Genomic DNA, 14,300 nt, shown 5'->3' with positions numbered 1-14,300 from the left:
TTTTGGATCTGCATCGCTAAGTACTACTATCATCATTTGTCTTGAATCAAACCAATCGGGGCGTTTTGTGCAAAGTCGGGTTCTGTTTCGAGAGGTCCCAAACACTGCCTTGTTCCGGATGCAATTTCTGTTTCCCAAACACCAAGCGACAACAATCACAATCATGAGCATTCACAGGTTCAATAAAAGAAAATCCTGTATAATACCCGTTTTTTCCAAAGAAAGGGGAGAAAAAAGCTGACTGACCTCTTTCGGAATTTCCCAAGAGACCAATGCGTCTAGACACGCTTTCCCAACTTTGGGCTCCAGTTGAGCGACCGTTTGAGGGTCGATGAAATCTCCTTGTCCACCTTTCTCGAGTGACCTCCCCGCGAACACCATGTGGACCGCTGCGGCGCGAATCGGGACGTTTGGAGAAGCGATCGAAGCCAAGTGGAGGAGGTGAGCGGTTTCCATCTGTGTCACGAAACGTTGGTGTTATGGATCAGACTAGCCCGAAAATGTAAAGAAGTAAGGAAGGAAGGGAAAGTACCTCGAGGGATGAACATTCAGGGTTCCGTTCGAGCAGGGTCGAGATCAAGTTGTCATTGTCGTCTTGAAAGTTTGAATCGATTCGACCCTGGGAAGAATCTGTGCAGCCGGGCAAGCAGAAACGATTCAGACAAGATCAGATGAGAAAAAAAAGGAAAAAGATAAAGAAGGCGCAAAGAAAAGAGGCTGACAGAAACAGTCTGCCGAAGCGTGCAGGTTGAGGCTTTTGACTCGAGTTTGTTCGTCGACGACTCCCTCTGCCGTGGTGAGCGTTTCGAACAAGTGTCGCTGGAGACCCTGATCGGCGTTGATCGGGTTCGAGATGAAGTACGGTTCGCCGCGATTCGAGGTGTCGGTCGTCGGGTGAAAGTAGTTGTAATTGGTTGAAATCGTGACGGCTCGTTCTGGGACTCCGAGAGAGCCGACTTTGAGGGAAGGGTCGAGAGATCCACACGAACCGAATCTTTGAATTGCCCAAACGAGCGAGTTGAGCAAGAGTTCCCCGGCAGCTCCATCCCGCGAGGCTAGTTCAGAAAGACGTACCGGACAATGGCAATCTCGCCTTGAACGACGGCTCTCACTTCTCGGACAAAGAAATCGGTCATGGCGACGCCTGGTTGTTGCGGCAGCATGATTGGTTTCAGCTCGAGCCCCATAATTCGGTCAATCAATGGAGGACTGACCCATTCCGATTGCGATGAGCGTGACAGGTACGCCCTTGTACCGACCAGTGACGGTAGTGTAGCCCCGCTGACTGACGCGCTCGAACGGTTCGGGCCATTCGTCGAGGTGTTTCGACACGCGGTGCAAACGTGCGGGATCGCCGACCGTCAGAATACGATTCGCAGTTTGTCCAGGTGCGGTCGAGACGTGGTAGGTTCGTCCCTCGGCATCGAGAGGCTGTTCAGCGAGAGCAAGGAGGTCAGTCACGTGCAGCATGAGCGCTCGTGACTGCGGGATCGACTGATCCGAATCGGCAGATGTAGAGTACCGGCAAGGGGAAGAGACCTCGATCGATGCCAGTCCAGGGCACAGCGAGTGCGAGGGAGGGAGCATCAGATACCGAAGAGGCTGTGTCGAGCCAACGTGGTTCGCGTGAACACGACAGATGACACGTACAAAGTTGGCGTTGGAGATCTTCTCAAGCATTGCGGGCGCAAGGTGCTAAGGCGTCTAGGGAGATGAGAGGGAGAAGCGAACGAGCACTGCGCACATGTGGTGCATGGGCGCGGCCGTGCGACGGCTGACCCGCTGTCCAAAAGTGAAAATAGTATAGCGCTAGATAAGCGTTGTAGTATACCGTACTACATACTCAGGGCACTAGGGCTCCTCTCGCGTAAATAGCACAGAGCGCGAGAGAATAAACATGCGACTTTTTGACATCGCGCGGCGCGCCGTAACTCTCTTCGCCACCACATCGATCCGCTCGAGGTCCCGGCGGACAGGGTCCGCATCAACGCGTGAGGACGAATCTATTGACCAGAGACGCGACGTCCCGTTTCGTCAAGTGCGGTTCATCGCCATCGAAACTATACTCGCCTCCGGCTTCTTTCCCTCGAGCGGTAGGGCGCTTGCCCCAAGCGTGCTCGCGTGCCTGTGCAGGCACAGCTCACCTGCGCGTGCGTAGCCGCTCGTTTTCGCCTTTGTGGCCAACCCTTCGTATCGCTCAAGTCCGCTCTTCTACTGCAGGTTTCGCACCGTACGAGGCCCGCCGTGCGCTCACGATGGATTCTGGATCTGATATCGTGTACGACTCGGAGCCGGAGCGTGTCAGCCTAGAGCGACGAGAGCGTCCTGCTCGTTTCGACTCTCCAGGCTCAGTTCGCAACCACCTGCGCAGGACCTCAGACGAGAGACCAGAGTTAAGCAGTGCCGCTAGTCAAACACGACAGAGTCGAGAAGTTCTCGTTCTTGATTCTGCATCGGAATCAGGCACGCCGCCGCCCCCGACCACGACCAGATCCAAATACTTTTCGTCAACTGACTCGCCGCCGAAGCGTAGAAGAAGGACCGTATCGCCTCCTCCTGCACCTCCCGACTGGTCCCCATCTCGATCGCCATTCTCTTGCACCTCGGTCTCGTCATCGACAGCCGCTAGTCAGTTGAATCCGATCGCATCCACTTCGGCTCTCGATCTCTTGCAATTTTCACCGGTCGTATCCACCTCTGGAGATCGCCCGTCAGATTCTGTGCGCAAGAGCTCCCGCGATCGAAGCGCGCGGACTCTGCAAGCGTCGGGTTCCACGTCTTCGATCGAGATTCTCGAGGCGGCGCACGATCTCCTGGAAGGGAAACATGCGCGGACCGACCACGACGAGCTCGAGTGTCCCGATCTATTGCTCGAGCGTGATGTCGAAGCGATTTCGAAACGCAGAACGAAGGGGAAAGGAAAAGCTTTCCAAGATGAACCGATAGAACCGACAGCCAGCGGGATCAGAAGGAAACCCAAACCATGGGAAAAGGCGGAAGCGAAAGTCGGCACGATGCGAAAGAGACGTTCGACGAGCACTGCCAAAAGGCGCAAAGGAGGCGACGACGTTTCTCGACGAGACTCGATCGGATCCAATGACGATGACAAGGTCGAAATTATCTCTGCTCGGCCTGAAGACTCTATGTCGACGGCGTTCCAACCTTCTCCTTCAAGCCGCAAACATACACCTCTCCCATCGACAGCCTTGTTCACAAAGCGTGCAACTGCTCCAGCAATATCCGCTACCAGCTCGTCCAGGACCTTGTTTGACGCTCCGGTCCCGATCGTACTCCCTTCTGAAGATCGCATCAAATGTCTCTCGCATTGTCCGTTGTGCGCATTCGCGGCCACTCTCGCAGCCTCGACCGACGCAGAACTTGATCCTTTCCTATCGTGGGGGAACAAACCGCTCGCAACGCGCATGAATCACCTCCGGACGTGTTCGAGACAACACGATTACAGTGCGACGACGGTAGCGCATCTCGTCAACCAACAGATCTTGTTGCTTGCCGCTCAAGTCGAACAGGATCGACTCGAACGAGATTTGGGCAAGAGTCTGTTCGATCGAGCGATCGGCAAGGGAGAAGGAATAACAGGTAGAGAGGTCACGGTCATCGGGATTGATGAATCTCTCGGTATGAGTGAACATGATCTCAAGAGTGTACAGGAAGATATCGACGAACAGAGGAAGAAAGTCAAAAAGGGAGGGATCGAGGACAAACTGGTTAGGATTGCCAAGGAGATCAGGTACGAACTCAAGGCCGCTCGAGAGAGTAACGAGTCGGAGATGCGAGAACGTGAGGAGGAGGAGGAGAAAGAAGGTCTGCCGAGACCGACAGGCAGACTGAGACCGGAAACAAGACATGATCGAGATCAAGTGGCCAAGAGGGCGAAAGCTCTACTCGAACTCGCGACCGGAACAGGTCTCACACAGGCACCAGTTTCGAGCGACTTTTCAGGGTTGCACAGAGATCCGATTCACGACAACGATGAAGCGGACGAGGAATACGAACTGGATCTCCCCGCGACCCAACCTTTTGAGGATTCAGCGCTTGCGAAACGGTTCGAGCAAGACGGAACGGTTCACATTGTGCAGCCGCTGTCAATTGCTGCTCCTGGTCCACATCGATCGACATCGCCAGCGTTCGAAGCCGAATGTGCGTTGACTAGCGACGAAGAACGAGACGAGCTGGTCCGGAAGAAATCGTTGTGGCAAGCAAACGTCGGACAAGACGAAAGATCCCTCGAACGTAACGTCGTGAGTTCTTGGGTCATCTCTCTCGAACGATCTCGAAATGAAGGGACTGACCCTGTCCCAGGATTCCCAATTTCCCCTCCTTGGCTCGTCCCCGCCGACTCCGACATTTGTTCGACACCTCTCTTATTCACCGCGCCGCGCTACCGATGTTGTCAATTCGACTGCCGCTTTATCGTCCCTCACGATCTCCTCTCCTATTTCATCGTCACCGTCATCTTCGATCGCTTCTCTTTCCCGACCATCGATCACATCTCGGATCGCCTCTCCTCGTAGCTCAAGAGAATACGCCACGGTCGCGACAACCCCAGCACGAAGACGGAGAAAGATACCTGACCAGCAAAACAAGGCGACCGAGTCTAGAGACTCTGCTCGAGCCAAGCGACCAGCCCGCGAATCGCTTGAAGGTGAACCTGACGTCTGGCAGGAGGAAGCGGACGACGTGATGGTATCACTCCAGGAAGGTGCTGTCATGGCCGGAGGATATGAAGGCGGTCGAGCCGAAGAATCGAGCGAAGAGGAACCTCTCATGCGAATTGTCGAGAGGAGTTCTCCGACGAAATCGCTATTGCAAATCGCTACCTCAGCTCGAAGGAGCACCAGTAATGTCTCTCGTCAACCTCGCACTGCTTCAGTCTCTCCGGCTCTGAGCAAGACTCGAACGAAATCGAAACCGAAACCGAAATCAAAGTCAAAATCGAACCGAGATCCACCTTTGATGCCAACTTACTCGTCGTTGCCGCTCTTGACCCTACAGAAAGAAGTTGGAAAGTATGGGTTCCGAGCTTCCAAGGAGAAATCAGTCCTCGTGCAGCAATTGCAAGACGTGTGGAGGGCGGTCAACAAGGACAAGATCGAAGCTTGGCAAGAGCAGCAGCAGGAAGAGCTTGTTTCGTCTGACCAAAATGCAGAAGCTCGCTCGGAAGAGGTGGTTGTGGGTACGAGGAAGAACAGGAAGAAGAATGATGGACAAAGTAACAATCGAGAAAACATTCAGCCGAAACCAACGAAAGGTCGGAGAAAGAGGAGGACGAGGGCAGAGATCGACGCGGACAATGCGAGCGCGGGCGATGACGCAGAACAGGAAGCGGGCGAGACGAGAACGGTTGGGGAGAGGTTGAGAGAACTGATCGTCAATGACGAAAGTCTGTACTGTCGAATCTTGCGCTACGAGGTCGGTTCCTGTTGTATCGTTCAACAGAGTCTTCAGAAATGTACTGACAGATGAGGATTCCATTCTAGCCGATTCACATTGACGAGTTCATCTTGCTCGCGGCCAACAACAACGTCAAAGTCGCGAGAACCCTCTTGATTCGTTGTCTCGATGAACAGGTCAGTGCCGCCTTGCTCACTTTGTGTCTCGGCTTTGCTGGAACTGAGAAGTCGTTCCGTGCAGTCGATCACTTTCTACCAAGAAGATCCGACCAATGGACAGCGCAAACGACATCGCTGATCTGCTCTCGCGCATTCTGCCGGTCGGGCTTGTCCCTCTTACGTTCCTGTACTTAATAGATCATCATTCGCTCCTTGCTACCAGCATTCTGTAGCCACTGTCTCCACTTCTTCATGCCATTGCATTCTCGACGATGGCTTCTCGCTGCGGCTGTGATGATCAAATCTTCTGATTGTTGCACATCACGTTCTCAAAGTCTTGCTTGATCGAACAGGTCCAGCTGTATCATGCCTCAGTTCAGACATGGGACGGAGGATGAACGAACAGCTTTGTGGGGGTCCAGGCAGTAGAGAGATTGTCCGAGCATGCTCATGGGTCTGTGGCAGACTGCTTAGCAGTGGTGTGAGAGTGTACTCGTATACCTTATTGGCTGTAAGATCTGGCAGAAGAAAAGAGCGCTCGCAGCTTCAAAGCGAACCCCTTCCGAGCGCTCGCTTGATCTACAATTCCAATAAACGGCAACCTAACTCGACTGATCGAAGCGACGGTCGATGAGCTCAACACCATGGAGTCCAAACTCTATGCAAGCGTCACCAGCGGCGCTCACACCAGCGAGTGAAGCGGGACCCTCGGCATCGGTTACGTCGACTCCAGCAACCACGTTCTCGTCCAACTGGAACGCGTTTGGACTCGCCCAACCGCGGAGTAATCTCACAATGCAGCTCGAAGCCATGCCGCTCGAACAACAAACCTCGTTGAGCATGTTTCAACGTCGAGCGAACCCTGCCGCTGCGAGCACCACGGGCACTGGCCCGTTCGGTACGGCTTCCTCAGGGTCACTTCGAAGACAGAGTATGCTCGGTCTCGATGCCGCGATGACCGAAGACGGGCAGGACGAGCACGACGATGGATTCAGTCAAATGTCGACCAGTTTGTCCCGAGATGTCGCCATGTCGGCTTCGTTCGATCCGACTTTGCCCTCGAGTGCCTTCACCATGTCTTCGAGATCGGCACGGAGTAGATCTGCTTCCGAATCGGCCTCGATTCACCCGTTCCAAGCTCCACATCCTCCGACCCTGTTTGGCAACGTTCCTCCTTCACCCATCACGGTCGCTCGCGCACTCCAGGCGGGGCAGAAGACTCCGCCAGCAATGTTCCAACGGAGACTGTTCAAGGATGACCAACACATGGTCGATGGAGATGGGTCCAACAGCGAAGCCCGTAGTAGTCGATCGGGCAGCTCTTCGGATGTCGGAGCTGGATCGACCCCTCACTTTTCGACCCGGGACAAGGGCAAGCGCAGAGCAACTTTGAGCGAGATGATTCAGGACGAAGACAACGAGATCGAGGAGCTCAGTATGGGACTCAGTCGGAGTACGAGCGGGAGCGCGCAGGAGAACGAGTTTGATTCTTCGAGAGTCGTGAGAAGACCTGTCAGTCGCAAACCAAACCTACTCGTACGTTGTGTCCCTTTTCTTCCTTCCTTTTGCGCATCAACTCGCACTTGTCATAATTCTAACGAGACAGAGTTCTCGCAGCCAAAACCGAAATCGCACTTGCGAGTTTTGTCAGACCTCAAGAGCGAGTCAGCACCTGGAGGAGATCTCGCCGCCGAGATTGCCAGTGAAGCGACTCTACATCGACTTTCGCGGTCGGGCGCATCGACGGTTCCTCCACTACGCCCTGCTAGTTTATCTGGAGGATCGAATTCTCACCACCACCATCATCACTTCTCTCATAACGACCCAACCACAGCGTACTCTTCGCTTCCAGCAGGCGGTGCAGGCGCGGGAGGAGCCGGGATCTTGTCGACGAGCCGTCCGACTCCGAATCGATTCCCCGAAACGATTGAAGACGACGATGCCTTGCTGGGTTCTACCATCTCGGAACCTTCGTCGTCGGACGAAGACCGAGATCTAGATGACAACTTGGGCGATCCCGACAATGGAGGTGCCGTGTTGACCGACCTCGAGATCGGCAGTGATTGGGGCGGAGCGAGCACGAACGGAGGGTACGAAACAGGTCCGGAAGATGGACCGGGCAACGCTCTCGAAGAAGCGAGAAAGATGCAAATCGTGTGGAACGGGATCCGCAGTGGCGGAGGGAGCAAGATGACCACCACGGCGTTCAATCCTTCTCCGGCAGTCTACTCGACCCCTTCGTTCTCGATGGCGAAAAGTCCTGGAAGCGGCAGCAGTCGAGGTGGAATGGATGTCGAGGTGAGAGCTTCTTCCGAAATCAATCTGGTCTTCCGAGGCTGATTCCTCAGGAGCATGCTGCTTTCTAGAACCCTTTCAACACGCCTCAGACGCCGAGTTCGACTTTCTCCTCGAGACCAGGGAAGCGGAAAAGTACGTCTTTTGGCGTGCTTGCATGGAGGAATGCAAAGAGTCTTGCTGATCTCGAGTTCGTTCGTAACCAGACATTGAAGACACTCGGTTCGAACCGTACTCTCACGCGTTCAAACGTCGCGCAGTGTCTCCTGCCGCATCTTCCCTGTCTCTGTCTCCCGGGTTCGGCAGTTTGAACACCACGACGAACATCCCTCCGCTTCATACGAACGCTTCGAGTTTACCGGTCTCGATCCCTTCGCCGACCTTGTCCACCACGGCGATTTCTTGCCAACATGGGGCAAGCGGAACGAGGTCGTTGGCGGGGTCTCCAATCGGAAGTTCTTTATCGACCGGGTTCGGCGGGTTGTCGACTGGGTTTGGAACCCTCAAAACCTCGAACACCTCAGCAAATAGAGACGCAGGCGTTTTGGGGCGACGAGGCTCGGGTGGAGCAAAGTGAAGGCCGGATGCTCACACGCGTGACACCTCACGCAAAGCTACCGTTTGATCTATCAGGCCCGAAAGCGAGCGTTCAAAGTTGGGCATCGGCTTGCGTTATTTTTTTCTGATTGGCTATTAGCTTATTGTTGTTGACATGATCATTAGTCTCCTCCTCTCTGGATACCTGCACAGCAGAAGTTCGGTCTACCAAGCTCATCGATTTGACACCTGGTTCCAAAGGTCTACCTGAAGATACTGGCATGCTGGAAGAGAGAGAGCCCAAAAAAAAAAGGCAGAACCACCAAATATCCAAGCGTCCCAACGTTATCTGTTTGTTCGGATTCCCCGTTGGGAACGTTCGCGGTCTTTCGGAAGACTGTTGAATGTCCTGAGAGTTTCGACACATGGGATCAACTGTTCGAAGTGCTGTCTGTCTCTCGATCCGGTTCAAATTCGTGGTGTTCCGGAATAACAATTTTACATTTTTTACCATTGTTTCCGCTCCATGAGTCCTTTTCGCATACCGTAAACTGCACGTGCGTCCTGTCAACCGCCGTATCGAGAAATCGACGGAGTAAATGAGAGGGAGGGAAAAAGGAGGAAAAGACCAAAACATTCCAATTGTCAGCTATCGAGAATCCCGGTCGAGTACGTGCTCCCGGAAAGCTCGCGAATCAAGAGGAAATTCCATGAGGATACTCACGGCCAAAACATCGAGGTTCATATCGAGAACGACCAATTCCTCTTCGGCAGATTTCTGTCTCTCGGGGCAAAAAAACAAAAAGAGTAGGATCAGAAAAGGAGAAACAGTACGCGGTCTTGGGGAGACAAAAGGGGGGAGATGGAAGGATTTGCTCACGGTACCACCAATCCTTCCAAGGAATGGCAAGCACACTGCACTGCAGCCAATTCGTTCCTCTGGGTTCACAGTGTCGAAGTCATTTTCGTCTTTGCCTCGATCGCTACCAACGTTGACGAACTGTTGGTTTCGGATTGAGAATGGCGATCAAGATGAGATTCAGCGAATCCAGACCGAGAGAGAAGAAAGGGGGGCAAGAAAAGGAAAAACTGACAATGATGGCACACTCGTTCTCAAACGCTCTACTGACGATCAGACTCTCGAGCCATTTCTTCTCAGTATCGTTTGCCCATTTCTTGGCATCAGGGCCTCCATCCGTGTTGGTCCAGTATGTCGGACAAATGATCAAGTCGACTTTTTGTTCGAGTAGGGGAGTGAAGGAATCTCCATGAGCGAGATCCCAACCTGTGCAAGTTCTTGTGATGAGCGTTTTCGTCCATGATAGGGAGCATACGAGAGGTGTAAACTTGCAGATCAGGAACGAGGTCCTGCCGAATCTGGTATCGAAAACTTTGTGTTCTTCCTCGCCCCTCGTGAGGTAGTCCTTCTCGGGCCACCTGTTCTTCCGAATATCACAAACGATTCAGGACGAATGCAAGCAAACAACATTCTTCAGGTATGTCGGACTTGCCACAGGTTGCGCTTGACGTATCGACCGAGGATCTCGCCCTTGTGGTCGACATAGTACGCGACATTGTTGAGCACCATACGTTCCTGTCCATCGACCGTGACGGTGACTTCTTTGCCCGTCTCGTCGTCGACCTGTCGTTCGACGATCGTGCCGACTGCAATGTCGATGTCGAGCTCTCGTGCGAGGTCTTGGAAGGTGGTCAGCCAGTGCGTCGTGGTCGATGGGGGCGAGTCTTGAATGTTGGGATGGTTGTCATGCAAGTGTGAATGACTGTCTGGGTACTGAGACAAGTTCCAGTGTGGTTCTTCAGCGACGACGCCTTAAAAGAACGAGCTTGGTGTGGTCAGGGATTCCCGCGGAGTGTGGTCTTTTAATTTTTTTTGGGTTTCTCTCGACTCACCCGAGAGAAAGTATTCGGGGAAGCACACGAGTTCGGCACCTTGAGCTTTCGCGTCTCGGACGAATTGGTGAGCGCGAGAGAGGTTGCGCGCGTGATTCATGTCGGCTTGGTCCGCAGCATCGTGCGCATGGGTCAATCGAGTCTTGGGCGACTCGGGTGAGAATTGTACGATCGCAACTCGAGGCATCGTCGAGGAATACTCCGGAAAAGGGAGAGTGTGGGGAGAAGAGTGGAAAGGAGCGGCTACAGGTCGGCTGCAAGTTGCAAGGCTCTCCACCTGATTCCCGCTCGGTCTCACCACTTGTACACCTCTTGCAAGCTACATGGCGTCGCTCGCTTCCTTGTTGGAGCAATCGCAGCGGCTCCAGCAGTCGCATGTCGACGGTCACCACGAGCTGCCTTCGATTCAACTCGGGCTCGACCAGATCGAGTCCCAGTCGCGCAAGATCGCAGGCAGGTCGCTCAAAGACCCTTCTGCTCATTCTGGCAACGCGTGAGTACCGATTCAGACCGCAGAGCAGAGCGATTTCGAGTCTCGCGTGGTCAATGTTGATCAACTCGATTCATTCCTCTACAGCGCCTACATCCTCGCGAGTGGAGGAGTCAATGCCGACCAGCTCTCGAGTCACATCAACACGCTCAACCCCTCGGTCACGTTCGAACCGCTCCTGCCCCTGTCCGACACCGACATCGAAGGTTACCTCAAACACACTCACGAGCAGACCATCATCAGTGCGATCGAGGAAGGCAGGCGTCACACTCAGCAAGACTTTTACCGCAGACTCGCGAACCAGAGTCGAGCGGCGTGGGAGAAACAGAAGGACACCCTGTTCGAGGAACTCGGTCGACACCATCTCGCCGCTCATCCGCCCTCGTCTTCGAACGATGGCACCCCCGCTCGCAAGAAGCTCGCGTTTGAACGAGGCGTACGTCATCTTGGACTCTCTCCGCTGCTGTCAAAGCCCAGGCGATTTTGACTCGTCATGTTGGCCCCCGACTAGAATCCTGCTTTGGCAGCCCCTTCGACATCCGGAGGTGCGAGCTCGCTTCAGATGCATTCCAAAATGATGCGATACGATCTTGTCATTCGTCGCCTAAACCAGTTCCGACGCGAGGGCTACGCGTTTGGGCTCGTGTCGGCACTTGGAGAAGCTTCCGTCTCTCCCTCGACCTCGTCATCGCAAGATACTGTGCGTCGAGTCACGAAAAATAAGCATCGCTTGTCGACAATCTGAGAAACTGACCTTGGAGACATTTGATCAACAGAAATCAAGCCAAACTACCGAGACTTGGCGCTTGTTGGCTCACCTCGTACAGGAACGCGATGTCCTCAACGGAGAATTCCAACGAAAAGCGTTGCAAGAACGCTGCTACGCGACCGCGTACCTGAACCAGGACAACTCGTCGGAAGCGGGTGAACTGCGGAGAACGATCACGGCGGGAGGCAAGAACTACCTCGAAGAACAGTCAGTCGTCTCTCTTCTCGCGTTTGTCTCCCAGACTGAAACAAAATTCTTCTTTCCAGATTCATGAACCATGTCGAAAAGACTCTCGCGAGTCGACCGACCGAAGCCAACTTGGGAGGAATCCCTTCGATCCAGAACAAGATCCGTGCGTTCCTGAACGTCAAGTACCTCAAGAATGGCAACTGGTCCAACTCTTCCCTCGAGGCAAGTCAAGGCTACTCTTTCCCCGAATCTCGTACGAGCCGATGGGTGATCCTGACCTTTTTATCACGCTTTCCCCATCCTCAGATTGCCAACAGCACCCCGATTTGGGCTCGAATCTACTATTTGCTTCGAGCAGGACACTCGAAGGAAGCGCTCGAGTTTGCAATCGAAAACGAGAGAGCGATCGAAGGACTCGAGAAAAGTTTCGTTGCCTACTTCAAGGCGTGGCTTGATAGCCCCGATCGCCGGTACGGAAACCTTTCTTCCTCCTCTCTCGAGATAGTGTCCGTGTTTAGACGCGACAATTGGACTGACAGCTTTCGCTCGGAGGGAAACAGATTGCCGAAATTGCTACGAGATCGATTCCTCGCCGAATACAACCAGCGCATCCGATACACGTCTTCGTCTTCAGACCCGTACAAACAGGCATTGTACAAACTGATCGGTCGAGTCGAACTGAACCGTCGCAACGTTGCTGGCGTGACGCAAACGACTGAAGACTGGTTGTGGTTCCAACTGTCCCTGATTCGGGAAGAAGGAGGAACGAACGACACTCGACAACAGGAAGGAGCGTTTGAGCAATACGGGTCGCAAGAACTCGCGACCGTGTTGCGCAAGTTTGGAGAGAGTCATTTCGACCCCAAAGGCAACCGACCCTTGTTGTACTTCCAAGTCTTGTTGATCTCGGGACAATTCGAACTCGTACAGTTTTTCCCCCTCCTCGTCCCCTACGGGAAGTTCCTGACGTGTTTCTGTCATGTCACGTTGTCAGGCTATCGCGTTCTTGCAGCAACATGGGCAGTACCAAGCCGATGCGGTACACTACGCCATCGCGCTCGAGTATTATGGATTGTTGAGAGTCCCTGCTCGCTCAAAGGTGGCTGATGTCGAGCTACGTAAGCTCTTCGCGATCGATAAAAACCCTCTTACCTGTCAGTCAGAAACTGATCTTTTTTGTTGGGTCGGTGAATCTTTGCAGTTGTGGACGGTTCGAGTTCAACTCCGGCATTGTCGTTCTCGAGATTGATTCACCGCTACACTCGTTCGTTCGTGCACACGGACGCACTCGAAGCGTTGCAGTACTTGTACTTGATCTGTCTCAACGCGGACCTCCCGGGAGACCGAGGTCGCGAACAAGTCGAACTCGCGCACGAGTACGTACGAGAGTTGGTCATGGAGACGAGACAGTACAGTGCCTTGTTGGGAGACGTCAGGAACGATGGCACAAAAATCGTACGCTTTCCTCTCTCCTTTGCACCGAAGAAAAGTGACCCTAATCTTGCACCATTTTCGCTTTGGAAAAACCAACAGCCTGGCGAGATTGAGAAGGATCTCAAACTGTTGCATTTGCCCGACGCGCGCACGTACCTACTCTCGATCGTCAAATCGGCGGCCCAACGTGCCGACACGGAACAACGCTTCAGCGAAGCGGTCCTCTTGTACAACCTTGCCGAAGAGTACGATGCCGTGATTGCGGTCCTGAACCTCGAGTTGTCCAACTCGTTGTCGAAACCTTCAGGATCGATCGTCAACGAGACGGGAGGATCTCTGGATGGCAACGCGTACTTTGGAACTCGAGGAGGAGGAGATTCGTCTCGAGGTACGATCGGAATGACGGCGGCAATGGGAGGAGCAGGACAGGACGTCACGCAGATTGCCAAGAGCATCTTGGAACACTATGATCGCAGCACGTCCATGTCGAGTCGAGTCGGGAGGAAACGGAGGGAGACGTGTCAAGTGTTGATGAGGCTCAAAGAAGCCATGATTGCGTACGAACAATCCAAGTTTGAACAAGCTCTCCAAGTCAGTTCCTTTTTCCTCCATTTTTTTGATGAAATGTTTTCCTTCCCGAGGGACCAGTACTGATGATTGTTTCCCGCTGTTTCTGGTGGACAGACTATCGAGTCGACGTCGTTACTGCCACTGTCTTCGGATCTCGTCACGATCATTCGAGCTTCGGAAGACCTGAAAGATCTCGACGACACGATCGTTCGCAACCTCGACATCATCCTGTTGACAACGATGACGATCCTGTACAAACTGCACCAACAGTTGAAAGACTCGCCGTTTGGAGGAGACCAGAGTCGACAACACAAGATGATCGAGTTGAGGAGCAAAGGTAGGAGCTTGATGATGTTTGCCGGAATGGTCAGTCTCTCTCTCTATTGTCTCTGTATGAATCTTGTACTGATCCTTGTTTGGTATGCTTTGACAGTTGAGGTACAGGTTGACGAGCGAAACGTATTCACAATTGACGAGACTGGACGTATTCTTGCACTAGGCAGCACGTTTAAAACAATAGAGCCGTTTTGCTTTG

General features: G+C 53.5%; 5 protein-coding genes across 5 annotated transcripts; 3 read left to right on the top strand and 2 right to left on the bottom strand.

The window, feature by feature from the left end:
* Nucleotides 1-46: 46 nt before the first annotated feature.
* Nucleotides 47-1,680, bottom strand: JCM15063_004880 (nucleoside phosphorylase; the record flags this gene model as incomplete). Its single annotated transcript, XM_076679811.1, has 6 exons — nucleotides 47-127; nucleotides 247-456; nucleotides 533-630; nucleotides 723-994; nucleotides 1,075-1,144; nucleotides 1,215-1,680. 6 exons carry the CDS (start codon nucleotides 1,678-1,680, stop codon nucleotides 47-49), a joined length of 1,197 nt encoding a protein of 398 aa, XP_076533082.1.
* Nucleotides 1,681-2,255: 575 nt separating this feature from the next.
* Nucleotides 2,256-5,709, top strand: JCM15063_004879 (uncharacterized protein; the record flags this gene model as incomplete). Its single annotated transcript, XM_076679810.1, has 4 exons — nucleotides 2,256-4,259; nucleotides 4,321-5,430; nucleotides 5,499-5,588; nucleotides 5,653-5,709. The coding sequence occupies 4 exons, from the start codon at nucleotides 2,256-2,258 to the stop codon at nucleotides 5,707-5,709; spliced, it is 3,261 nt and encodes a 1,086-aa protein (XP_076533081.1).
* A 521-nt stretch (nucleotides 5,710-6,230) lies between these two features.
* On the top strand, nucleotides 6,231-8,442 carry JCM15063_004878 (uncharacterized protein; the record flags this gene model as incomplete). The annotated part of the gene is made up of 4 exons (XM_076679809.1): nucleotides 6,231-7,106; nucleotides 7,188-7,868; nucleotides 7,937-8,000; nucleotides 8,072-8,442. The coding sequence occupies 4 exons, from the start codon at nucleotides 6,231-6,233 to the stop codon at nucleotides 8,440-8,442; spliced, it is 1,992 nt and encodes a 663-aa protein (XP_076533080.1).
* A 467-nt stretch (nucleotides 8,443-8,909) lies between these two features.
* On the bottom strand, nucleotides 8,910-10,500 carry JCM15063_004877 (carbon-nitrogen hydrolase family protein; the record flags this gene model as incomplete). The annotated part of the gene is made up of 7 exons (XM_076679808.1): nucleotides 8,910-8,966; nucleotides 9,127-9,180; nucleotides 9,283-9,402; nucleotides 9,497-9,687; nucleotides 9,754-9,839; nucleotides 9,914-10,232; nucleotides 10,314-10,500. The coding sequence occupies 7 exons, from the start codon at nucleotides 10,498-10,500 to the stop codon at nucleotides 8,910-8,912; spliced, it is 1,014 nt and encodes a 337-aa protein (XP_076533079.1).
* A 136-nt stretch (nucleotides 10,501-10,636) lies between these two features.
* On the top strand, nucleotides 10,637-14,264 carry NIC96 (linker nucleoporin NIC96; the record flags this gene model as incomplete). Its single annotated transcript, XM_076679807.1, has 12 exons — nucleotides 10,637-10,806; nucleotides 10,891-11,239; nucleotides 11,315-11,503; nucleotides 11,580-11,779; nucleotides 11,839-11,983; nucleotides 12,068-12,231; nucleotides 12,322-12,685; nucleotides 12,756-12,879; nucleotides 12,963-13,216; nucleotides 13,295-13,786; nucleotides 13,880-14,131; nucleotides 14,199-14,264. 12 exons carry the CDS (start codon nucleotides 10,637-10,639, stop codon nucleotides 14,262-14,264), a joined length of 2,769 nt encoding a protein of 922 aa, XP_076533078.1.
* Nucleotides 14,265-14,300: the final 36 nt, after the last annotated feature.

Source organism: Sporobolomyces koalae (genome assembly GCF_050403365.1).
Source record: "Sporobolomyces koalae JCM15063 DNA, S_koalae_JCM15063T_v1_ctg27, whole genome shotgun sequence".
In the NCBI taxonomy this organism is placed as follows: domain Eukaryota; kingdom Fungi; phylum Basidiomycota; class Microbotryomycetes; order Sporidiobolales; family Sporidiobolaceae; genus Sporobolomyces; species Sporobolomyces koalae.
This window is presented reverse-complemented; position numbering and strand designations above follow the sequence as displayed.